This window comes from Danio rerio, chromosome 20 (genome assembly GCF_052040795.2).
Source record: "Danio rerio strain M-AB ecotype USA chromosome 20, GRCz13ab, whole genome shotgun sequence".
NCBI lineage: Eukaryota > Metazoa > Chordata > Actinopteri > Cypriniformes > Danionidae > Danio > Danio rerio.
Window position 1 is genome coordinate 35,911,586 of NC_141040.1, and position 26,192 is coordinate 35,937,777.

Below are 26,192 nucleotides of genomic sequence, written 5' to 3' on the forward strand. Positions count from 1 at the left end.
TTCAAATCTACAATTTTTAGTAAACTTTTTCTGTACAACATCACAAACTAGTTCAAGTCTTCCAAAAACGTTAGTCATCCACAAAACACAAATAGAGGGCAGGATAATGCAGTGAATTCCAATAGGCAATCAGTTCAACACAGAAAATATGTAGTTATAATTAGCATGAAAACAATAGAAGACAGTATGATACAGGATGTCCTCATTTAGCTCGCTAAATGTATGTGCGTACAGTCTTGACAACTAAAAGTCAGTGTTACAAGGAAGAGCATTAGGAGAGAAAGGAGAGAGATGTTGTCTCATTTGCACTCGTCGCAACACATCTGCTATCAGCAGGAATAATCAACAGATGCGATAAGACACCCATCAACAATTCACAGCAGACACATTCACACACACATACAGATGAACTGACTGTGATGACTAAACTGCAGGCTGCTGGCAATGATTCAAAACACCCATCCTTGAACATTGAGGGAGCAGAGCTGTAAAGTAAATAGCTAAATAAGGTGAAAAGGATAGAGACATTTACAAGGACGTAATATCATGAGCTTCAAGTATTAAAATAAGTCACAGACAATATGCTGGCCATACATTTCCAGTAGACTGTACTATAAATCCTGTGACTGACTGATTGGTCAGTGAATGGAACCAATAAGGTCAAAAAAGTAGTCTGAAATATGCCAGCATTATATTTTTGAGGTGGCCACTGTTGGTAATTGGGTGCATTTGTGATTATATTAATGATGATAATAACGATGATGATAATAATAATAATTATAATAATAATAATAATAACAACAATAATTATAATAAGCAAGGTTCCATCAATTTTTATTGGATTGTAAAACCTACAGTGTGGTTGAGTGAAGTATTTTTGGCAAGTAAAAACAGAAATGGGGATTTTTTTCACAGTTTCTAATTGGACCCACATACAAATCTGATATATGGTGGTGTTAGCTGTTTACATATTACATTACCAGACAAAAATCTTGTTGTCTATCTAAGTTTTAGGAAAAACAAATACTTGACTTGATAATTGACAAATTACTTGACTTCTAGTTGATAATTTGGTACCAGAAGTGTCTTATATGAGGCAAAGGCCTCTAGATTATGCTAATTTTACCAAAATAAAATATGATCATGACTTGATTTTTAATTATTTAATTAGGACAGTAAGGTCTGACTTTGCTTAAACAAAAGTCTTGTCACTAAACATAAATAATGTACAGTATAGAATATAAAGTCATGGTGCAGTAGAAAAAGAATGAATATTGTATATGACTCCCATGAGCTTGAAGGACTGCATCCATACATCTCTGCAATGACTCAAATAACTTATTAATAAAGTCATCTGGAATGACAAAGAAAGCATTTCTTGCAGGACTCCCAGAGATCATCAATATTCTTTGGATTCATCTTCAATGCCTCCTCCCTTATCTTACCCCAGACATGCTCAATAATGTTCATGTCTCGTGACTGGGCTGGCCAATCCTGCAGCACCTTGACCTTTGCTTTCAGTAACTTTGATGTGGAGGCTGAAGTATGAGAAGGAGCACTATCCTGCTGAAGAATTTGCCCTGTCCTGTGGTTTGTAATGTAACAAATGTCTTGATACCTCAAGCTGTTGATGTTGCCATTCACTGTGCAGATCTCTCGCACACCCCCATACTGAATGTAACCCCAAACCATGATTTTTCCTTTACCAAACTTGACTGATTTCTGTAAGAATCTTGGGTCCACGTGGGTTCCAGGTCTTCTGCAGTATTTGTGATGATTTGGATGCAGTTCAACAGATGATTCAATGGAAAAATCTACCTTCTGCCACTTTTTTCCAAATGATCTACTAGAAGTCAAGTTATTATTTGTTGCTGCAACTGGGATTGACAACAAGACTTTTGTCAGGTCAGTTAGTGTGTACAAGGCAGTATAACACCAACAACTTTTGTTCCTTTTCACACTAATGATATTTACAAGTTCATATTTGGCTTTGACATATATAATATATATCATATACAGTATGTACCATATTGCAAAAAAGGCTGCTTTCATATAGATGATTTTTCCAACCATTGGATATATGTTTATGGTTCATTCTGCTGTGACAACCCCAGATTAATAAAGGGACTAAGCTGAAAAGAAAATGAATGAATGAATGAATGAATATGTTTCATATGTGTTCAAGTATATTAGCAAAAAATGTATACACGAGTTCTTATATAGGCATACAGTAAATATAAAATTATATCAAATATATTCCAAGATATATTTACGTATTTGTAAACAAAATATTTAGTCAATTATATTAAAAAATATAAAAAAAATATATGTTGCATATATACAAATCATATACATATATTTCCATGTATCAGATTTCTATATGGGAATGGAATATTATGATAAATTGGAGTCGAGTCTTCATATTCTCTAGAATGAGAAACTTCAAATAAATATGAAGAAACGTATGATGACATAAATATGACTTACAGTGATTTACTGTAAGTCAGGTTTGCATTCAGGACAGAAACGGAACTACAGCTGCTGCTCTGAAAGAAGTCCTTTTTTTCAATCACAACTCTAAAAACTCCCACACTCCAGCACAAAAGTTATGAAGAGAGAAGAAGTGATTGCCAAAGGTTGAATGGCATGCCCTGTGTGTTGTCAGGTTTTAAAATAATACCATTACAGTTTCCGCTTACAGCACAAGGGCAGCCAGCGAGACCTCTGTTCTCTCAGCTCTCATCATCCTTGGCCAAGCCACAAAACTATTTCAAGGCTTTTGGTCAGTAGCATCTCTCAGCACAAAAAGATGGAAAATGGCAGTATGTAATACAAAACATTGCCATCAACCAGGCTGCTTTAACACCTCCATGGTTTTGAATAGATGCCATTCGTCAATCATGTCTTCCCATTTCTCAAGTTTCTGCATATAAGACACACTTTAGACAAGCCTAAAATTGTCTGGCTATTCCTCTGAGCTATTAAGATGCTTTAACGAAGGGCTAAAATACAAACAAGACTGCAAAAATTGAGAGTAGCAAGTATATGATGAATGCGTGACTCACAATGAACAGTAGGAGTCACTAAACAATCAAAACTCAACATAGTTCTGACTGTTCTTAACAGACTTTTTCTACCCTTAAAATGCAAATACTTTTCAGCTTATGATTGGTTCTTTGCTGTGTAACAGTAGGACGCTTTTCAAAAGTACCAAAAAAATAAAAACCTGCTCTCCTTTTCAATTGTTTTTCTATGTATGTTTGATGCATTAAATGGGCATTTTGCTTTTGTGCTACAATTTTGGGACACAATTTGCTTTAAACTACAATTCTTGCTAGTTATAAACCATGACGTGTGACTAATTTGCTATGTATTAATCATTGTTAAGGTAGTAGTTGGGTTAAGCTACATTGGGTATGATTAGAAATGTAGAATAAGATCATGCACACTGGAAAAAAATATTTTTTTGAGGCTTGTAAATAAAGATGGCATAATCCATTTACAAATAAATCCTATTTTCTCTTTTTACTTCAAAATGTCAAGTTTAATTCGATAAGCTAATGTTTCTTTTTAATTTATTGTGTCTTACATTCAATAGTAAATTCAAATGATTATACACACGTAATATTTACTTAATGTTTCGTTATATACTAAACTAATGCAAAATAAGACATAGGCCAGTAAAACCTACTTCACAAAGTCAGGAATTCTATGCGCATGCTCTGTTGGATTCAAACTTGGCGGGTGGAGCATATGAGAGCAACCGAAGATGTCCTTACAGACATGTGATATTTACAAGGTAAGGTACATTTTTTGTTTATTGATTGATTTGGTTTTGTTTGCGGAAAGGTACACTGGACCTTATGAGCGAGTTTGCTAAAGATCTGATTAGCATAAGCATATTAGCAAACCTCATCTGTGTCTAAAACATCTGTGTTGCATTCTAAATATAATCTACAGAGAAGTATAATCTACAGTGAACTTAAATGTGATTTTTAAGAACATGAGTGTCCAAGCACAGTAGTAAATTGCAATTAAGACATAATTAACCGAACATAAAAGTTGCCCTGTCTGCACTATAAAGTTTAAGTTTTCTTAGATTAGACAGCCTCAGAACTCACTTGAACCCAGAATGATAAGTTGCTTGAGCCCTGAGAGGCCAAAACATAATGTAGAAAGACGTATTTATTATTCCACTAAATATACTCCTCATTAAATTATAGTGATATCTATTCTAGCAACATTACTGAGTAAGTTCTCAAGCAGCTTCTATACTTATGAACATTTATTGCTGATCATTGAATAGAGTCCAAAATAAATTAACTGATTACATTTTAAATCAGTAATGTATGTTCTTTAAATTTTCTGACATTAACGTTTCTAATATGTTCAACAGCTTGCTCTCACTTTTCAAGCTCATGCAAGGTAAGTTGGATAACAAATTTATATAGATATACTAACCTATTCAACATGTATATGCGTGTGTGGTTGGCAAAAAAAGTGTTCATTTGACTAATAAATTGTAAATGGGTTACATTTTATTTCATTTATCTAAGATCTACCAATAGAGGCATAACCACAACCACCCTGAATATGTACTTTATAAATACTAATAAACAGACAATATCTGTAATAATAGGCAGGTTAATAAGCAACAAGGTAATAGTGATAACTGGTCCAAATTGTAAAGTTGTTACTATATTTAGCTTCTTTTGTGACATAATACATCATTTTAAAAACACTGTGCTTAAGCCAACAGGTTTAGAATGAGGTTATTCATGAATAATATACTGTTTTACTATTGAGATTAGAAGGTCTGGATTTCTGCATCATTGGAAAAAAGCATAAGAGCTCATTTGGATCATGTGAGGAACCTCAGCCAATCATATAATAGCCTCTAGTCTCCTTCCCGGCGTACCGCCAAAGCTGTAACGTTAGCATTAGTCATTATCATTAGTCACTTATTTGGCTAGAGGCTTCAGGCTTGCCTTCAAGTGGCTTTGACATAAATTATTTACATCCAAAATGACATATTTGAGGGCATTTAAAAAATACTTTTAACTGGAAAAATATGTTTAAAAAATAATTGCACAAACACATTTTTACACCGTCTTGTGGCATGCCAAACAATGCGGAATGCTTTGCCTCTTTCAAACAATAAATGGCATGAAATTCAGAGATTCTGACAATTTGCTCGGTCTGGAGTCAGGACAATGTCTTTGATGATTTATGCACATATTTTTTAGAGTTAAAAACAGGACAGCATGATGCCACTAATACATTTTTAATGGCACTAACAGTTTGGAAGTGCTTTATTTGCAATATATCTTTTGTATAACATAATTTGGGACTTTTTAGCATGCTATAAATACAAAATAAAATATAAATAAAATAAAAAAACATTCTAATCTAGATCTCACATTAAAATGTCCCCTTAGAATACAATTTATTCTTTACCCCAATTAATGCTATCCATTACTACTTGACTTCAGATATCCTCATCAAATGCCGAAATAAAATAGAACTCAGTGCTTCCTACACATTGACTTTAATTGGAACACCCTGGTATATTAACGGCCACCGTTAATATACCATATTTGGTGACTTTTTTAAACAAATTTTTATCTATTAAAAACTTATTTAACTATTATCACCCTTTTACACTTTTTTTATCCGCCCAATAGCCAAACAGGCATATTAACGGGCGCCCAGGTACAGTATATTAACGGCCGCCCAATTATATTTGGTGACTTTTTTAAACTATTCTCATCCTTTTACATCCTTTTACATTTACATCCGCCATTGTTTAACCAGTAGAAAGGCTTATACACGTTTCCTACTTTTTGTTGTGTGTGCACGAGAACTGTCAACACTCCCACTGACAATCTCAAGTGCTCTGCAGAGACCCACATTAAAAAGAGAGAAAAATTACAAAATTAATTCTTTGATCTAAACGACTCAGATAAACTTTTCTTTATACTTGAAGAGGACGAAATGACTGGTCTAAACTGGCTGCAAAATATTTGTACACTGTTATAAACGGTTGATTAACTCATTTGCCTTATTTAAACAATCTACACTTTTTATTTTTGTAATTATTATACTTAATTAAGTACTTATTACTTATTAAACTAGATAGTGTCTGTTTTAATTCCCTTATGTCATTTATTTCTCATTTGCTGTATATATATATTTTTAATTTGATGATGCTGATCTATTACATTTTTATACATATCTAACATGCTTTGGCAATACTGTACAAAATGTCAGCAGCAGATTTTACCTGCCAGTGGGTGCACATTGCTCCTGAATAAAAGTAAAACAAGTAATACATTTCTTTTTTATCGTCAACAGTCTTTTTAAAAACTTCAACCCATTGAAAAGAAATAGAGTGTAACAGTGTCATAATGAATAAAAATCATCATTATTTATCGAACTTGGTGATATTGGGGCCCTAAGCAAATCCAGCCATAAGGCCTAAAATGCACCCTTTCAACTTTTATTTAATATTTATTTTTACTGCTGTTTTTTTATGTCATTTAATCTTCTTTTCGAACATTTTAAATGAATGCAATCTCTACATTTTAAATTATTAAATTTCTTAAAATGAAAATACAACTAAGAATAATAAATATATTTGGTCACTTTATTTTATTGGTCCGTTTGTTGAATTTAAGTTACATTGCATCTACTTGCCAACTAATCTCATTAGATTATAAGTAGACTGGTTGGGGTTAGGGTTAGTGTAAGTTGACATGTACTTGCAAAGTTTCTCAAAGTCAGTTAAAGGTCTGTTGAAGGAGCAGTATCAACAGATATTAAGCAGACAGTCTACTAATGCTCTAATGAACTATCAAAATAAAGTGTTACCCAAGCGGCAATCTCCCGCTCTCCATCATGAAGCAAATACGGAAGTAACTGAAACTGCAAAATTATTGAAATTCCGCTAGTCCTGGCTCCACATTAGAGCAAATTTCTATTGAGCCCAATGTTTAAATTGACAACTTTACAGCAGAAAAAAAGATGCTTACAGCCTGGTATACCCTTCATAACAACTGTGAGGGGGGTGAATTTGTTTTTATAATTCATCCATTTCATTTATATTAAGTTATATTAAGTCTGCATAATTAAGGGCGTGGCCACTTGACTGACAGCTAGGTCTTGCTGGTCGCCGTCACTTCCCCTCAGCTGATTTTGGCTGATTAGCTGGTGAACTCGGCATATACATCATATTTTTGTATTGTTTTATGTGGCTTTACACAGTCAGTTGCCTTTTGGAATTATTTCTCACAATTATCAGATAATATGACACACTGTGTGCACTAAACTGTGCACACAAACCATTCATGTGGCCTCCCTTTCACAGGTGAGTGAAATTATATACTTATATAACATCTCTATAAATGTTTTTGTTTTATTTAAGATCATTTATCATTTATAATTGTCTTTAGACCTGTAATGCACTCCAGAATCTGACAGATTGATTAGCTGCAGGCTCTAGAACAGTCATCTGAAATGATGTCATACAGTGTTATGCCTGGATTTCATAAATAGCCTTGCACTTACTAACACAGACTATATTTGAAGTATTTGGAAGTAATTTGCGTTTTCCTTCTCTAGAAAAAAGTCAAAAGAACAATGTTTAGTGGCTCAAGGTATTACAACGGGGTTTTCAAAGGACAAAACACTTTATTACTATAGTATACAACCAAGCACATGTGGTCAGAACACAGTCACAGAGTCGCAGGTAATGAGGTATTAAACGTTTCTTGCAAAGAAAAGCCTGTCTAAGCAAAACGCTAGCAGGCGTCTGTAGCTCCGCCCCTTTACCCTTATTTGGGTACCCCCTGTTGGAGCGATGACGTGCGAACAAAATGGCGCCGGTTGGCCACGCCTACTTGTAGCTTAATTTGCACTTCAGAAAACTCTGGGTGACTACATGGATACTACGTCTTTTACAGTTTATGATGTTACCATATATTTCTATATAAATCCGACTGCTAAACTGGTCCATGATGGATATTTTGTTTTGTAATATCATTAGTATTATTACATAACATTACATTACATTATAATATTATATTTGATTGTATTAAATAATATTTAATTTCAATAATATTGTATGTTTAACTCTCACCATACAAAATATGGTAGAAAACGATGTTATACATAATTTATATGTATAATTTATACTTCTACATATTTATTGGGGGCCCCCAGATTTCTTGGTTAAATCCGCCCCGGATAAAAATATTGTTAAAAATCTTGTTTTGTGGCATTTAACTATGTACCACGGGTAAAAGGTGTTCAATCCAGCTAACACCGCAATTATATTTTAAACCTGTGGGAAGCACTGGAACTTGTACGTTTTTCTATGACTGAGCAGTATTCTTCTGTTTAGAATTGGTTGTTTGTTGCTTAATATTTGGCTTTTCCACTGCAATTCAACACCAAATCTTTGGAACTTTCTTGGGTCCTTCGAAATCAAATTCCTTGTCCCACATTTTATATTCATATCCCAGGGTCGAATGTGCTAACACTGTTTCAAAATTGAAAGAGCAAAACGTAGCTGTGGGCTATTACTAATGCAGTTATGAAACCTTCCCAATTAAGTGCCGTCAATCAGATTGTGTTATCAGAGTCGGTACAGAATGCCCCATCATAACACATCATGTGCCCAGATGACGCACAGATGGGGTTTCTGTCTTATAGCTGTCAGCGCACAATCCTTATCTCATTACATAAACAGCAGGAATTTATCTTATAAACCAATATTTGCATTGGTGCACCTGAATATGACTGCTATTGAAGACCGGGCATAAATATCCTTGGTCTAGATTCTCAGAGCTAATTAATGGTTATTTTTTTAGTGTAAAAACAATATTTGATTTCATCACAGTCATAAATCTTTCCCAGAGGATTAATATTTAAATATAATTTTACCTTCACACAAATGCCAATCACTGTTCAGTTTCTATGAAAGAGGTGAATGTGCAAAAAGAGAAATATATGCAAAACACATCATAGTGGTACACTGTAATTAATATTTGAGTCCCCTGTCTAATCTCAACGGTGCAATCAGACAGAATAGGCCACATCTGATTAATATGAGGCATTAATGAGTATGTTATTGTGGAGAGTGGCACTCTGGGAGCAGAATTAAATCTTATGCATTAACACAAGCACATCCTCATACCTTATATCCAGCAGCCTGGTCTGCAATGCGAGGAAAAGAAAGTCATGTCACGTGTAAATTCGGACTGTGGCTTAGTGGATTAGCTCCCTCATTTGATTTCTGGGGATGTGAGGGTTGCTATAGCTGGAGGAGAACAGACTGCAGACGGAAAAATAGAGGAAACACACTTGCACACACAAACACACACTGACCTGACATCACTTCAGATGTCTCGTTTCAAAGACAGAGAGAAAAACACCCAACTCAAGTTAGTGTCTGTGTTTGTTTTAGGGAGGAGAAACAAAAGAACAGAGAGAGAGACAGAGAGAGAGATTTAACCTCAATTATCCTTATGAGCAGAGACATCTTAAGAGTGGCTGTGAGTAATGCTCTAACCAACCACTGGAATGGAATAATATCTCCTGGAGCCTCCGAAAACTCCAACAAAAACAAAATAGAAAGGACCACAACTATATAAACAACTGAGGTCACTTACTTCCTTATGCTGCATTTAGTTGACAGAAAACTTTATGATTGGACACAACATTCTGTGTAAAGATACAGAGGTCTCGCACATTAGGTTGAAGTGGAAGCTACAATGTGTTAAAGTTCACCTATTGTGCTATTATAAAAGTTTTCAAATCCTGTTTTGAAAGTTTTCTCGTGTTATTTGCAACCAAAGTAAAAACGAACACTTCAATTTCCTCATAATAGATTAGAGGACAATTTTTGATCATCTGATTTTGTTTTTGCAGATACAGTGGGGGAAATAAGTATTGAACAAGTCAATACAAACATAAAAATAAAACTTAATTATGTGTAATAACAATGATATTACACAAGGAGAACTAAATGTGTTTAATATATAAATACATTTATATATTAATTATAATTTTTGGTTATGGCAGCTTGAAAACGCCTCTCTCATATGGAGAATGAAGTCACATGATTTGCTCAGGTGTGAGTTTTTCACAGCCTTCAACAGAGTGTAAAAATCTTGATGGTTTTGTTGGTCTTGTCTATTAAATCTGATGTTTATTTTGTCTTTTCTATTGGATTCAATTTAGGTGATTAGCTGGGCAATTCTACAATTTGATTTTCTTTCTCCGAAATTATTTGAGAGTTTCCTTGGCTTTGTCTTGGATCATTGTCCTGCTGAATTGTCCAGGTTTCATTTTCATCATCCTAATAATGTAGATGTTGGATTAAAGCAGCTAATATTAATCTACAATGGCGAAGGACAGATAGTTGCTAAAGAACTACTGAGAGATTTTAGCTGCTGTCTGGGCTTTCACTGCCTTATACACCTCCCTTTCTTCATGTGTTCAATACTTTTCCCTTTCCCTTTTATTTTACTACGCATAACTTAAACTAAATAGATAAATATAACTAAATAGTTTTGTTTTCTTTGCATATGTGGATTCATTCATTCAATAACTGGTGAAAATTTTAAGCCATAAGCACCTTTAAAACAATGCTTTCTGATAAAAATGGTGACGTGTTGTATAATTATTTCCCCCACTGTATAATGTAATGTCTTACCTGAAGATAGAGTGACTGTATCATGTTGACCGAGTTTGACAAAACCTTCCAACAAACCATGATAGACAATTATTGAAATTAGAAAACAGCAGTGATAGTTGGTGAAAGAAAGATTACAATACAATTTCTGGAGGTTACAGCAATCAAAAATAACCTGTTTTGAATGACTTCAGCTCATCTGTGGCTACAGGACATTAACAGTTTCACAGGGCATAACTAGTGTCTCAGGACATCACTGGTCTTTATCAGGATATCACTAGTCTCTCTCGGGATATCACTAGTCTCTATTAGGATATCACTGGTCTTTTAGGATATCACTAGTCTCTCTCAGGATATCACTAGTCTCTCTCGGGATATCACTAGTCTCTCTCAGGATATCACTAGTCTCTCTCAGGATATCACCAGTCTCTCTCAGGACATCACTAGTCTTTATTAGGATATCACTAGTCTCTATCAGAATATCACTAGTCTCTCTCAGGATATCACTAGTCTCTCTCTGGATATCACTAGTCTGTCTCAGGACATCACTAGTCTCTATCAGGATATCACTAGTCTCTCTCAGGACATCACTAGTCTCTCACAGACTAGTGAAAATTGTGTCATCATTTACTCATCCTCCACTTGTTCCAAACCTGTGTTTCTTAGCTAAAACTCTGTCACCAAAGATTTCCCAGATATTTTCAATCAGGTTTAGTTCAGGACTCATGGGAGGCCTTTTCATTATTACAGTGTTTTTTTAGCAGTCCCAAAACTGCTTTATCTTTTTGCTCAATGCCCTGCATCAAAATTACTAGCTGATTATGTGATGTACACAGGAAAGGAATCAAATTTTGCAGAAGGAGCTTGTTATAAACATTAGCATTTACTCTGAAGCTGTTAAAAAGGCCAAACTGCAGGAAACATGCACCAAACCATGGCACTACATACCTTTCACTGACATTTTCACACACTTAGGGTTTAGTCTTTGTCCAATTTGACTTGAGACACTGGATGACGAAAGATCTTAACTCTCCTCAGTAAAAAAAGCAACAATTCCAGCTGCAGCGATGCACTGATTGCCCACTGTGATTCCGTTAAATAGGGTTTGTCAGATAATTAAGACAATTACAACCAGGTGCCAGATTAACACCAATAACTGGAAGTGCTCTCTAATTTTGATCAATATTCCTTTTCAAATATCTAATTTCAGTAGTTTTTTAATGTGGTTCATAATTGTAACACAACTTTTAATAAATATGGCTATGCATTGATCTTGATCTTGACATTTAGTTAAGTGCACATTGTTCTCTAATTTCAATTTCAATTTTTCACCTTCACTCATTGCATTGTTGCCTGTTCCTGACCACCAAGGTTTTGATTGCATGAAAATGAACGTCTAATATTATTTTTGAATGATTTATCTGTTTTTGTTAACCCTAGAACTCTTATTAATATAGACATAGTTAGTCCTTTAATAAAAGTAACAATTTATTGGAGATTCATGAAGTGTTTGTTTTATTATTTTATGTTATTGTTTAATCAAATTACATTGGCATTTCTTTGTGATCATCTCATTTTATTTAGCATCAGTGCTGTATCTTGAACTACAGTACAACAAGCAAAAAATCAGAAACAATGCATGGAAAAAAAATCTAATTGGATCTTTAAAAGCTGTAATAAACTGGCATCTAGCAATAAGCAAGTACGTAAGAACTACAATATTCCCGAAATACTCTTTTAAGTCTTCTGGGAAGCAAAATCTGTCGTGACGAGACAGGCTATCATTCAGAGCTACTCGGATCAATCCTGACAGTACCCATTTAAATAAAGAATCACAGAGCAAGATAACCTGACAGCGAGAGGCGACCCTGCATGCTAATCTTACAAACTGGATTCACTTATTACAAAGGAATCCTTATATTTTTAAGATAATATTCTTCATAAAAAAGAAGAACATCAATAAAATGAGGGAATGATCACTTCCTTTTGCCCTCGTTCTTACGTCCACTTTGCTGGACCACAGTAGTTTTGCTTTCTGTCTCAACCTGCTCAACTGTTTCCATAGGTTTCTCCTCCATTTTCTTACGTGGCTGTTCCTTCAGGATGCAGGACTGGAATGCCTCACGAGCCTCCAGCATCTTTTGCCGATATGCATCCATAGTATCCTGTAAAAAAAAAATTCTTTTTTTCATTTTCACAATTTGATCAATTATCATTTTGCTCAATGTTCAGCATCTAAATTGCTGGCTGATTATGGAGCTTGTTATAAACATTTTGACTATTTGATCAGCAATAAAGGAATAGTTCACCCAATAGTGGAAATTGCGTCATCATTTACTCATCCTCCACTTGTTCCAAAGCTGTCTGTTAGGCTATATGTACTGCAGCAGTTCAAGCCGTGTTATTGCCGAATGACTAAAGAAATTTTATCAGCATGATGGTGTAAAAACCATCCTTTTACAATAATTTGCCCAATTACCCTAACCTGCATAGTTCACCTAATTAACCTAGTTAAGCCTTTAAATCTCACTTTAAGCTGTATAGAAGTGTCTTGAAAAATATCTAGCCAATATTATTTACTGTCTTCATGGCAAAGATACAATAAATCAGTTATTAGAAATAAGTTTTTAAAACTATTATGTTAGAAATGTGCTGAAACAATCTTCCCTCCGTTAAACAGAAATTGGGGAAAAAAGAAACAGGGGCGTTAATTATTCAGGGGGAGACCTCAACTGTATTCTGAAGAATGCTTGGGTAAAAGCAGCAACTGAACCATAAAAACTATGGAATCATTGCCAGACCCACCCAACCTTCAACCCACCCCAACAAACATTATTTAGTAAATTTGTTTTCAGCAGCTAAGATGAAACTCAAACATGAAAGGCTGAAAATAATCATAGGCATTTGTTTTTATTGCAAACTATGTTTTTCATACAAGAAGGGCCAGACTCTGATTCTCTCTCTCTTTTGCTCTGGCTCTCTTGTTGTCTCTCTATTTGTCTTTCTCTTTATCTCACTCTCTCTATTAGATAATATTTTATATTTAAGCTGGGTACAATTGTTATTATATGTTCTATTATATAATTATATAAATTATATAATTTCACATGTTTTATCATCTCACATTTATTTTGTATCAAATACAGTTGTAACCATAACAAAAATTGATAATAAATAATTTACTTTTCAATACGTATGTCAATTACTTTTTATTTAACATTTGCTCCACATTGCTATACAATATAGTTACACAATAACAATGCTCCCCCATATTTCGCTATTCTAACTGCACTCATTTCCGTCATTGGTGTAAGATTGCAAAAGGTTGTTGGACTAGAAATGTACAGTTTGTTCTGTAGACTATCGAAAAAAAAATTAGCTTAAAGGGGCTAATAATTTTGTCCCAAAATGGTTTTTAAAAAATTTAAAACTGCTTTTATTCTAGCCGAAATAAAACAAATACTTTCTCCAGAAGACAAAATATTATCAGTCATACTGTGACAATTTCCTTGCACTGTTAAACATCATTTGGGAAATATTTAAAAAAGAAAAAAAAATTCAAAAGGAGGCTAATAATTCTGACTTCAACTGTATCTTGTTTTCAACAAAAAAAAAAAAAGAAAAAAAAACAACACACAAATGTTTAGAAACACCTGAGTGTGAGTAAATGGTAAGGGAATTTTAATTTTGGAATGAACTATCCCGTTAAAACAAATTGACTACACTACTAGATTCAAATATAAAAACTGAAGTGCCATTCTAGCATCAAAACACAAACCTGAAAGCCGATGCAGGTCTCCATCTGTCGCTTCATCATTTCCTTACGTGCAGTTTTTTCCTGTTTCCGCTGTTCCAGAATATTGTCCCAGATCAGACGGAAACTTTGGAATTTTTCAGAACGTTCCCTTCTTTGCTCCTCCTCGACCTCTTCATTCTTCAGACGAGGCTGTGGCAAAGACTTCCTTCAAATTAACAGATACAAAGCCTTTAGACTTTTGTGTTCATTTTTGTATTTATTTTTCATGAAAATTTTTATTTAGCTTTTATTAAGGAGGCATTAAATAAATAAATACAATTTAAAAATATTGCAGTAAGGATGGCTTTTACATTGTAACAAATGAATTAAACAATGAAGTTTTTTCCAATATTGTAATAATTTAATATAATTTAATAATATAATATAATACAGTATAATATAATATAATATAATATAATATAATATAATATAATATAATATAATATAATATAATATAATATAATAATATAATATACGTTTTACCTGATATATGGTGTATAATCAATATCTTTTTTGTCAGCTTTCTTTGTGAATTCTCCACTTTGTTTGGACTGAGGCTGTGTGCCTATAAAAGACAAACATTAAAATACATAAACATGCTCATAATATTCCATCTGTTAAACACACACATATACACCTCTATCAAACAATGTGAGTGAGTGTATCTTTGTGTTAAACCTGTGTCAGCAGGTCCTTTACTCTCTGCACGTTCCTCCAGCACTTTGAGATAACGCAGTCGAGACTGATGAGCCTTCAAAACACATGCAGGATTGCTTGAGCACATAGACCACACTTATTTCTAGTAACTTATAGTTGTGCTGTACCTTCACTGCTCTTCCAGGCTCAGCTGATTCCCAGGCCAGTTTCATGGCTCTGATCTCCTCCAGTCTCTCAGTGTCTTTCTTTACTTCTATATTTCCTGCTTCACTCTGGTCACTCACCACACGCAGAGTCCAGTGAGGCTTACTTACATCCAAGTTCTACACAAACAAACAAGCTGAAGTTTAAGTCTGTAAGAATGAATGGATGAATAATTGTGCCTGTGAAAATGTTGAAAAGTCAGTAACTTTACTTAAAATACAAATTAAATCAAAACTAATGTCATTAGCTCACACTGCTAGTTTTGGCGTGAACAATTCATCTGTGCACGTCACTAAGAAAAAAAAAGTTTTAAATTGTCAGATTACTTCTGTCTGAGGTATAGGGTGTGGTTAACATACTTAACCACGCCCCTCCAACTGTCAGTTTTAACAACAAATAGAAATGGTGAGGAGGAGGAGGAGGAGGAAGTGTCTGTTAGGTTGTAATAACTCTCCTAAAACGCCTTTCAGGTCAAGTCACGTCAAGTTGAGCCTTATTGGCATTCTGCTACATGTGTGGACCTACAGAAAAATGAAATGTTGTGTCTCGCAGGATAACGGTGCTACATATATTAATCATAAATACAAACCCAACACTGGACATAAGAGCTATTTCAAGAGTTCGCGCTTAGCTGATGATTGATTATAAACATGTTTGTCATGCTGTCCCAGGAGGGAGCCCTTGAGTTTGTGAGATTCTCAAGCCCAGGGCTCCCTCCCGTTGCAGGGCGAGAGGGGAGTCTGAGGCCCCATTTACACTAGTGCGTTTTAGTTTTAAAACGGCGTTTTATAATGAAAACGATGCGCGTCCACAATAGCGTTTCACCCAGCGTTTCTGAACAACTCTCCGTCCACACCAAAACGCTGGAAACACACATCACGTGAGCACACACACACTCTCGGGCAAGCGATGCAGCCTATCTACCCAGATGAGAGCTGTGCTAGGCGGACTGCTCATCAAGCATCTCCCGCTGGATCTAATCTCACTATATTTTTTTAAACATGATATTTCATTCATCTTGTTGTCTTTAACTAACAACATATTCCCCGACTTTGATCATTGGAATCTATTACTTGTTCTCAGGTAACGTGCTTTGGCTAAGCACAAAGATAAGTTAATGATTAATGTAACCACGTACTGTAGCCTACATTCTGTATATTGACTGATCGCTTGCCTTTATTTCCTATAATGTATAAACTTATTGTATGTTATACTTTTATAATGGCCATTATCGATTATTAAAACTGATATTCAGCAAAAGAGAGGGTGTGTTTCGTATTTTCACTGAAATTGAAAGGAGGCAGTTGTTATAGGCTCTGTTTTGTTATAAATATCCACACAGTAAAGATGACCCTCATATATGCAGCACAAAGCCTCAACATTTCTGCCGTCTGTTAAGTTGCTAATATTAAAATGAAAATAGGCAGTTCCTTAAATCATGTTTACATTTTATTTTTGAGAAAGTGAAACAACGTAGCCATGATATGAATGAAGTTATAAAGTATACTGACTGTTTCCTTTGAAGCTTTACCCGTGTCCTCGGTAGTCTGTTTTCCATATCAAACTGAGGAGGGGGAGACTGCAGAAAAGACTAGCAAAGTCTGAACTTACGAGGAGAGGATGCAGGACTGAACTGTGTGTAACATTAGGAAAAGCCCCAATCAAATAGGCGAATGTTGGCAGCCCCGCCTCCGTTTTCAGAGGTCTCCATTTTCCCCCATCCAGACTGAGACGGAGCAGCAGCGTTTTAGAATGAAAACGAATTGTCTATGATGTCGATTTAGTTTTGTCAATTTACTTATGTTACATGTTATTGGCCTGTGGAAGGAAACCGGAGAGCCTGGGGAAAACCCACGCAAACACGGGGAGAACATTTAAACTCCACACAGAAATGCCAACTTGGCCAGGTAAGATCTGAGCCAGTGACATTCTTGCTATGAGGCAATAATGCTAACCATTGGGCCTCCGTGCTGCCCTGACAAGGAAAGGGGAGGAGTAGGGGTGGAAGGGGATGATTTTCAATGTATTTTTGCCCATTCCTTACTATACACATAAGACATGCTATACAAGTACTTTTACATGGGACTGAACAATGTTGTGCAGAATATTGTGCAAGAGAAGTATTAAAGATAAACATTGTGCAAAAGAGGTATTTAAGGTTGAATTTTGTGCAAGAGTTAATGAAGTTTAAAGCAAGCAGTGCAACATGATTGTGTCACATTTATAGTTATCATCGTTTTCCTTATTCAGTTCTTGAAAGATGGAGATTAGATAGTGTCAGGTGCATAAGAGAGAAGAGTGTTTCTACAGGTGGTTTGTCAAGCCCACTCAACTGAATAAAGCAGAATTTGAAATGTGCAATAGAGTGCTTAAGAAAGGATCTATAGTGCAACCTGGTGCAAGAGTCAGAGAGATGAGAGGGTGTCTTTTCTACAGGTGGTTTGTTAAGCCACTCACCTGTATGGGACATACTTAGGAATGCTTCAAAAATAATACTTTAAGAAAAAATACTCTAATACTTTCTAAATGAAATGTCTACTTTAATACATCCAATCAGTTTGCTGTAGAAAAAACAAGCCACACCCACTGTCTTCTCATTTAATATTCCGGTCCTCTAGGACAGGGATCACCAAACTTGTTCCTGGAGGTCCGGTGTACAGCAGATTTTAGCTCCAACCCTAATTAAACACACCTGAACAAGCTAATCAAGGTCTTACTGGGTATACTTGAAACACCCAGGCAGGTGTGTTGAGGCAAGTTAGAGCTACACCCTGCAGGGCACCAGACCTCCAGGAACGGGATTTGTGACCCTTGCTCTAGGAACTGCATCACAATACCAAAAAAAAATATTTAAAAAAATGCTGCATGCGGTAAATGCAGGCTTTAAAATCTACTACTCAAAATCTTTTTGTGAAAACTGTGATACATTTTTTTCTAGAATAATATATTTAATAAAAAGTTTTTAAAAAGCGTTTAAGTTTTTTTTTTAAACATCACAAATTACGTTACCATCACTTTATATCAGATAAATGGATCCATGCTGAATAAAAAGATGAATTTCTGAAAAAATAAAATCAAAATTGTCCCATATTTTTTGAATGGTAATATATTCTTCTAACTCATCCTATTAAGATTTACAAACGTAAAGTATAGCACTTTCTTACATTTCTAACAAAGAGACACTATATCAGACCTTAACCTGCAAATGTATCATTTTAAACATGTTATATATCCTAATCCATTCAAAGCTTTAAAAAGAAAAGCTTTTTATCTCAGTGCGAATGATTTAAATATATAGTGGGATTGATAATGGCATTACAATATATGCACACACGCGCGCACACACACACACACACACACACACACACACACACACACACACACACACACACACACACTGTACTGACCAGGTCCATAATGGAGCTCGACTTTAATGCTAATTTGTCTTTGTCCTTTTCTTTTTCCTTGGCCTTGTGGGTTGATTTGGGAGTAGATTTCTGACCCTCTCTGTTTTGTTGGTCTGTACCCACAGGCATAGATGTGCCATCCAGAATATCTCCAAACACTGTCAATGTCAAACAGAACAATCAAAATTATACAAATTCACAAAATACTCAACTGATTGACACTTAAATTAGGGCAAAAGTAATTTTCAAATTGATAAAACGTTAAGTGAGTTGACAGCAATGGCCTGACAAAAATAACACAGTTCTTCAAACATTCAAAGTGTTTCTAGCCTGGAAAAAAAATTAGTTTAATAATTTGACAGTATTTGCTAGTATCAAGGATTTGGAGCAGAACAATCTATTTTGGAAGTAGAAATGTATTAATTATTTATTATTTATTAAATATACAATGTAGTGACACAAAAATATTACTTCAAACCTTTAAAGTGTTTCTAGGTTGCTTGAAGAGTTATTTGACAGCATTGGCACATATAGGATGATGTGTTTAAAAAAAAATTATACTTTCGTCTAAACATTATAACGTAGTTGGAGAAATAATACTTGAAAACTTTCAAATATATTAAACAGAATTTCTTGAGGCTTAGACAGTAGATATGTAAATCCTGCTAGATGGCAGTGTTGCTCTATTTAAAAAACTAGACTGTAACTCTTGCTCATCTTCTAGAGTTTTCTGTATGAGGGTACATCCCGCTGGACAGTTTACTTAGGGCACCAACAGTATCCATAAAGACAGAATCAGAGAAGGCCGATCACTGATTTAATCTGAAGTCATACGGTGCTCTCTGACAGCAGTGTTGCCAACATGTCACTACAGATCAAGCTCACTCTCTCTGTATTTACACTCATCCAGAGTCTGACACTGAACTAGCATAACAGAGAGCTATTTTTGGTGTCTAAGGAAAGACTGTAATGTCTGTTGCTTATGCCATACCAATTGTGGTCAGATTAACTGCAAACTACAGTCATCATAGAGGAAAGGAAATGTACATATTTAAGGCAAAGTTTGTTTTACTAAAGCCAAAAATTCATTTATTCATTTTCTTTTCGGTTTAGTCCATTTTTTTGTCTGGGGTCGCCACAGCGGAATGAACCGCAAACTGATCCAGCACATGTTTTTACGCAGCGGATGCCCTTCCAGCTGCAACCCATCACTGGGAAACATGTATTCACACTCATTCACACACATATACTACGGACAATTTTAGCTTACTCAATTCACCTGTACCACATGTCTTTGAACTTGTGGGGGAAACTGGACCACTTGGAGGAAACCCACACGAACGAAAGCAGAACATGCAAAGTACACACAGAGACGCCAATTGACCCAGCCGAGGCTCAAACCAGCAACCTTCTTGCTGTGAGGCGATAGCACTACCTACTGCGCCACCACGTCACCCAAAGACAAAAATATTCATCCATTTTATTAAGAATAGATACACATAACCAACCAAATACTTAAAATCAGATAAATAAATAAATAAATGAATTAACTAACAATACACACACAGTAAAAAAAAGAAATATAATATAAATATAATATGCATATTAGACTGTGTGTGTTTGTGTGCAGTATGTATGTATGTATGTATATATATATATATATATATATATATATATATATTCCCTGTAAAATATGATGATGACGAAAAATGTTGTAGTGGGACCGACCTAAATATTTTCTTAAGTTATTAATTAAAAGTGCACAATTAAACATTAAAAGATTGTGATCTCAATTCAAACCCGTGCAAAATGAATGATAAATGATAGTGATTTACATATGTTTATAAATCCTTCACTGCATTCAAAGCTGCATTTGATCGAGAAAGATTCAGTTTGTGCACTTTTTCAGTTAGTTACAAACAATTAAATAACACAGAAGTACTGGGATAACTGTTAACAGATATACACGCTGATGTTTATGGTAAAGAATAAAATTACCATTTGATGGAACTTGACGCTGGTGAATGTTGTAGCAATTACATTGTTTAACCAACAGGTGGAGGCAAACAGCCATCAAAATATGTAACTGAATAGGTTTTCAAAAATGATACACCTATAATGAAACATGAAGTTATATGTGTGAATTGTTGAATCGTTAATAGAAAATATGACATATTGTGAAAGATTTTAGATTTCTTTATTTGGTATTATCAGCAACAGTAGCCAAGACCATTTTTCGTATTGGATATTTTCTTGTTTTTTCAGCTGGTTCTTTCTAGAGTTTTACTTTTATTCAAATTACAGGTTTTAAGTTCTGATAGTTAAAACTAACTGTTTTTGTAGTAATATTGTGTATAAATGTAAAGCAAGTTACATGTGTCTCCTGCCTTTTTTGCTGATCTGAAAAACGGTCCGATCCATGACTCAAAAACCGTAGTGTAATCGTGTAATCCAAGCCCCTATATATATATATATATATATATATATATATATATATATATATATATATATATATATAACTGTCAGCCAATTTAAATCAAATTTGTCAATGTTAAATACATTTACTAATTAGTTTTTTATTAACTATTTTTAACTAATTAATTACATGATGTGTCAAATTAATTACAACTACACACCATATTGTTTTTTATGTAGACAAGTACAAAAAAAAGGAAAAAGGTGAAAAAAAAGGATTATGGAAATCTAAAAACCATTTGCCTCTGATCATTTATGTGCATATGTTTGCTTAAAAAGAATGAATAATGAATGAATTATTTACAGGACTTACGAAAACAACAAAATTCTCCACAAACACCAGTAAGCCAACACGGCGGTCACAAGCCAACCATATTGTACACCTTCCATAAGACGCTGATGAGGGACAGCTAAGGGCGCTGGGCCTGCTTCCCATGTGCATTTATTGATTGGTGTGTGTGTGCTAACTGTTCAGGGTGGCTCCTGCTCCACTGAGAGCCACTCAACTGGGTTAATTCAATTCTCTTTTCTCCAGAAATACTTCCCAGGGCACCAGAGGCCAAGAGCCAACTTCATTTGACTTCCCATTGACCCATTTACTCAAGCTTATCAGGAAATGAAACGAGAGGCACATGTCGAGTGTGACGCACACGCTTGTGAAAGTACAGTGTGTGCACATAAAAGCTCAGAAATGTAACCACCTTGATTCATCTTAATTATGGATGCATCGAAAAAAGGGGGGAAAAACAAGGAATACATTTATTATCAAGGGATCAGGAGGACAAAAGAATCTTAATATTATTACTGGAGCCGGGCCATCATGCAAACTAGTTCATCTCCACTGGCTCTTCACAATACACACGTCCAATAGACCAGCTCTCTCCCTCCATCTCAATCCATTTACATTTCTATGAGCTTCCTGTTTATTAATTTTCCCGTCAGTAAAATCAAGGTTGTTTGCAGCTCATCCACTAAGCTAACCAGCAGCAACTGACCGTTGTCCAAGGGCAAAGTGAATCGCATTTCCCTATTTACCACAAGCAGATGAATTTTAGCAGGCCTCTATTATATTTCCGATGGTCGGCTCCCGGTTATTCAAATAAACACAGGTGGGAAGAGAGTCAGCGTATTCAGTGTGCTTCATTATGAATAAAAAAACATGAGGACAGATTCAAATCACACACACACACACACACACACACACACACACACACACACACACACACACACACACACACACACACACACACACACACACACACACACACACACACAGCCAGATGAGTCTGAGACAAGGTTTAACTAGTTTTTTATATATAAGGTGCAAAACAAATTAGCACAGCAACCAAAGAAAGTTTTTCTAATCAAAAAAGATCAAACAGAAAACACAAAAAAACTAAATCCTGACTTCTACTAGAGATTTTTTCCAACAGCTATCACACGAACTCTTCATATCACAAGATTTCTGAAACATCACACTCAAAATGCAAAACTACACTAAACCATAACTAAACCATAACTAAACCATAAGCTATTTCTCAGCCTTGAACTTGAAGTTTTCAATTGAATAAAACACTTTTCTTACACACAATTGTCCTCCTAAAAAGCTACTTGCTTTCCTATTTCAAACACAACCAATCAAAATGTTACACTTATTCACCCTGTCTTACACACTTACACTGCTCAAATGTGGTAACACTAATTTCGTAACTGATCACTAACCAATCACTGCTTTACTGTAGTATAATCCTATAAATACCGGTCTGTTCTGGTCCAAAATTGATTTGCCACGCATCCATAATTTGTAGTTTCCATATTCATCGATTCAAAATCCTCAATTCTAAATTCCTCTAAAAAGAATAGAGTAATTCTTTTCAGCCTGGCACTAGAAAGTGTATGTTGGCCAACCCGATTCCCGCATGCCCCTTCTCCAGACAATTGACGTTTCTCAACCCCCTCACGGGACAGTCAACAGTAATGTTTGACCTAATACATATTTTGCATTTCTACATTGCATTGGTGTTTACAGTGTACCTGTTACACCCCTCAGCAGATTTCTTTTGCTGTAAAACATTGTATTGAAATGTATTTATAAGCCTATAAAAGAGCAAAGAGCTTTAGATTTAGAACAACAATGTTTATGGTATTTCCAAACATTTATAATTATAATATGCAAGTTTGCTATGGGATGCAAATGCTTCATTCTGACGAGTGTTTATAGCATTTTGAATACAGTGATATATTTTGAAGAAGAAGTGAAGGCATTTTGTGAGTGCAGTTTTGGGAATTGTTAGAAAAAATAATTATTAGTTTTGAAAAAAGGTAACATTGTTTAGAAAACCTGTGTAAGCAGTTAGAGAAAAGTGTAATAAAATACATCACAAAACAAGCATTGATGAATCAATGACAGCTGTCTAGGGCATTTAAAATCTTGTTGAGCTGTATAAAAAAAACTCAAACAAGATGTAAGATTCTGTGGTATGAACTTTGTGAAATTCAGCAAGCAGTTGTTCTGCCGAGTGAATGCAGTGTGAATCATCAGGGTTAGATCAACCAACAATGCAACATTTTTAGCACATTTCACAGTCATAAAGTACTGCAGTATGCTCTGTTGGTGTACTTTGGCAATAAAGGATTAGCTTAAGTTGAAGCTTTATGGTAATTTGATATTATTTCATGAGGCAGTCTTATAAAGTTTCAGTTGTTTAATCATGGTCAGATTTTTTCAGAATTTGTTTAGCAGTTATAATATGTAAAACTAAATGGTAATGTAAAAAAGAAACTATACAATGTTCAATGTATCCATTTAATGTGTGTATGTATAGTACATACTTTATGTCATTGCATGTTTCTTTTGTTCACCAAAGAAAGAAAAAACACACAGGCATCACATGAGCTTCATACAGTATGTGTGATTAGTGATTACATGTAAACAAATTACATATGGAACACGTGATACAATTGAAATGTGTGGTCTTGGAACATTTCGTGAAAAAAAAGCTTGTTTTTTCACAGGAAGACACATTGCATGTGTTTTTCACACGTTGGACTTGTGTTTCACATATGCTTAACATGTGCAATCATTGTTTTTCTGCAAGAGCAAATAAAGCAATATTGTGATATTATAACATTTCTCCAGTGCTTCTAACTATAACTGTTTGTAGAAACTATTATACATTTTAGGATTATTCATTCATTTATTTATTTTTGTTTGGCCAAGTCTCTGATTAATGAGAGGTCGCCACGGTGGAATGAACCACCAACTATTCAAGCATATGTTTTTGCAGCTGATGCTCTTCCAGCCACAACCAAGTATGGGAAACAACAATACACTGGTTGATACTATTAGTCATTCACTATTATTGGAACAACTGGCTTCTATGGGAATAGCTGACAATGCACTTTGCTAGTTCTCTTCCTATTTAAGTGACAGAAAACAGTTTGTGCAGATAAAGATTAGATGCTCCGATCCTGTTTCAGTTTTCATGGTGTTCCTCAAGAGTCAGTATTGGGGCCACTTTTATTTATCATTTATATCTTACCTTTAGGTCATATATTTCGTTCTTTTGGCATACATTTTCATTTTTATGCAGACGATACACAAGTTTATATCTCCACAAAACCTACAACATCGCATCCCCCTTCTGACCTTACCAAATGTTTAAAGAAGATTAATTTATGGATGACTAATATTTTCTTAAAGTTAAATGCCAGTAAAACTGAAACCCTTTTGGTTGGCTCAAAATCTGTTTTATCCAAAGCTCAATCTTTTACCCTGTTTGTTGATAACTCCCCAGTCAATTTCTCAAAACACGTGAAAAGTCTTGGGGTTATACTGGATGGCATGCTCTCATTTAGTTCTCAAATTAGTAATATCTCACGTTCTGCCTTTTTTCATTTGCGCAACATTGCAAGACTTCGCCCTTCACTATCTCACAAAGTACAGAAGTGCTTGTTCATGCTTTGGTTACATCACGATTACTGTGATGTACTGTAACTCGCTTCTCTCTGGCATTCCTGATAAATAACTTCATAGACTACAGTTGATTCAGAATTCAGCGGCTAGGATTGTTACCTGCTCGCGTGCTTCTGATCACATAACTCCAATTCTCTTTCACCTGCACTGGCTCCCTGTTCACTATCGTATACAATACAAAATCCTCCTCTTAACATAAAAAGCTCTACATAACCAGGCCCCCCACTATCTTTCTGATCTTCTTCATTTGTACAATCCTTCACGCTTACTAAGATCATCTTCTGCTTAACTGTTATCTGTCCCACACTTTAAGATGAAGTCATTTGGAGGCAAGGCTTTTAGTTGTACAGCACCAAAGTTATGGAATTCCCTGCCTTTGCACATTCGCCAGATGGACTCTATTTCCAATTTTAAATCTCAGATAAAGACGTTTTTGTTTAGGATAGCTTTTCATGACTTGCTGGTTTAATTTTATGCTGATTGCAATTTTTACTGGTTGTATTTTTTATGATGTACTTGTGATCTCCTGTAAGGTGTCCTTGAGTGCTTTGAAAGGCGCCTAAAAATAAAAGGTATTATTATTATTATAATTATTATTATTAATATTACTCTTGTATTCAAATGCACACTCATACACTACAGCTAATTTAGTTAATCAAATTCACCTTTAGCGCATATCTTTGGACTTTGGAGGAAACCCGAGCTCCTGGAGGAGCGCCACGCCAACACGGGAAGACCTTACAAACTCCATACAGAAATGCCAACTGGCCCAGCCGGGACTTAAACCAGTGACCTTGCTGTAAGGCGACAGTGTTAACCACTGAGCCACTTTGCCACCTCCATTTTAGGATTATTTGATTAATAGAAAGTTTAATATCTAGCATTAATTAAAAATATATACATTTTATAAAATGATGTTTTTACTGCCACTTTTGGTTAATTTAATGCAGTATTTTTAGTCAAGTTTTTTTTTTTTTTTAA

At 35.0% G+C, this 26,192-nt stretch overlaps 1 protein-coding gene across 8 annotated transcripts in view; it reads right to left on the reverse strand.

Annotated features, from left to right (window-relative positions):
* Positions 1-12,251: 12,251 nt before the first annotated feature.
* Positions 12,252-26,192, reverse strand: part of adgb (androglobin) — a 77,678-nt gene continuing 63,737 nt past the window's right edge. For all 8 annotated transcript variants that reach the window (XM_087298351.2, XM_087298350.2, XM_087298347.2 and 5 more), the window contains 6 exons: positions 18,761-18,918; positions 15,317-15,472; positions 15,171-15,243; positions 14,976-15,057; positions 14,475-14,658; positions 12,252-12,861 (listed from right to left, as the gene is read on the reverse strand). In XM_087298351.2, the coding sequence (XP_087154477.1) occupies positions 12,673-12,861; positions 14,475-14,658; positions 14,976-15,057; positions 15,171-15,243; positions 15,317-15,472; positions 18,761-18,918 (842 nt within the window). In that variant the 3' untranslated portion in view covers positions 12,252-12,672. The remainder of the gene's footprint in view (positions 12,862-14,474; positions 14,659-14,975; positions 15,058-15,170; positions 15,244-15,316; positions 15,473-18,760; positions 18,919-26,192) is intronic.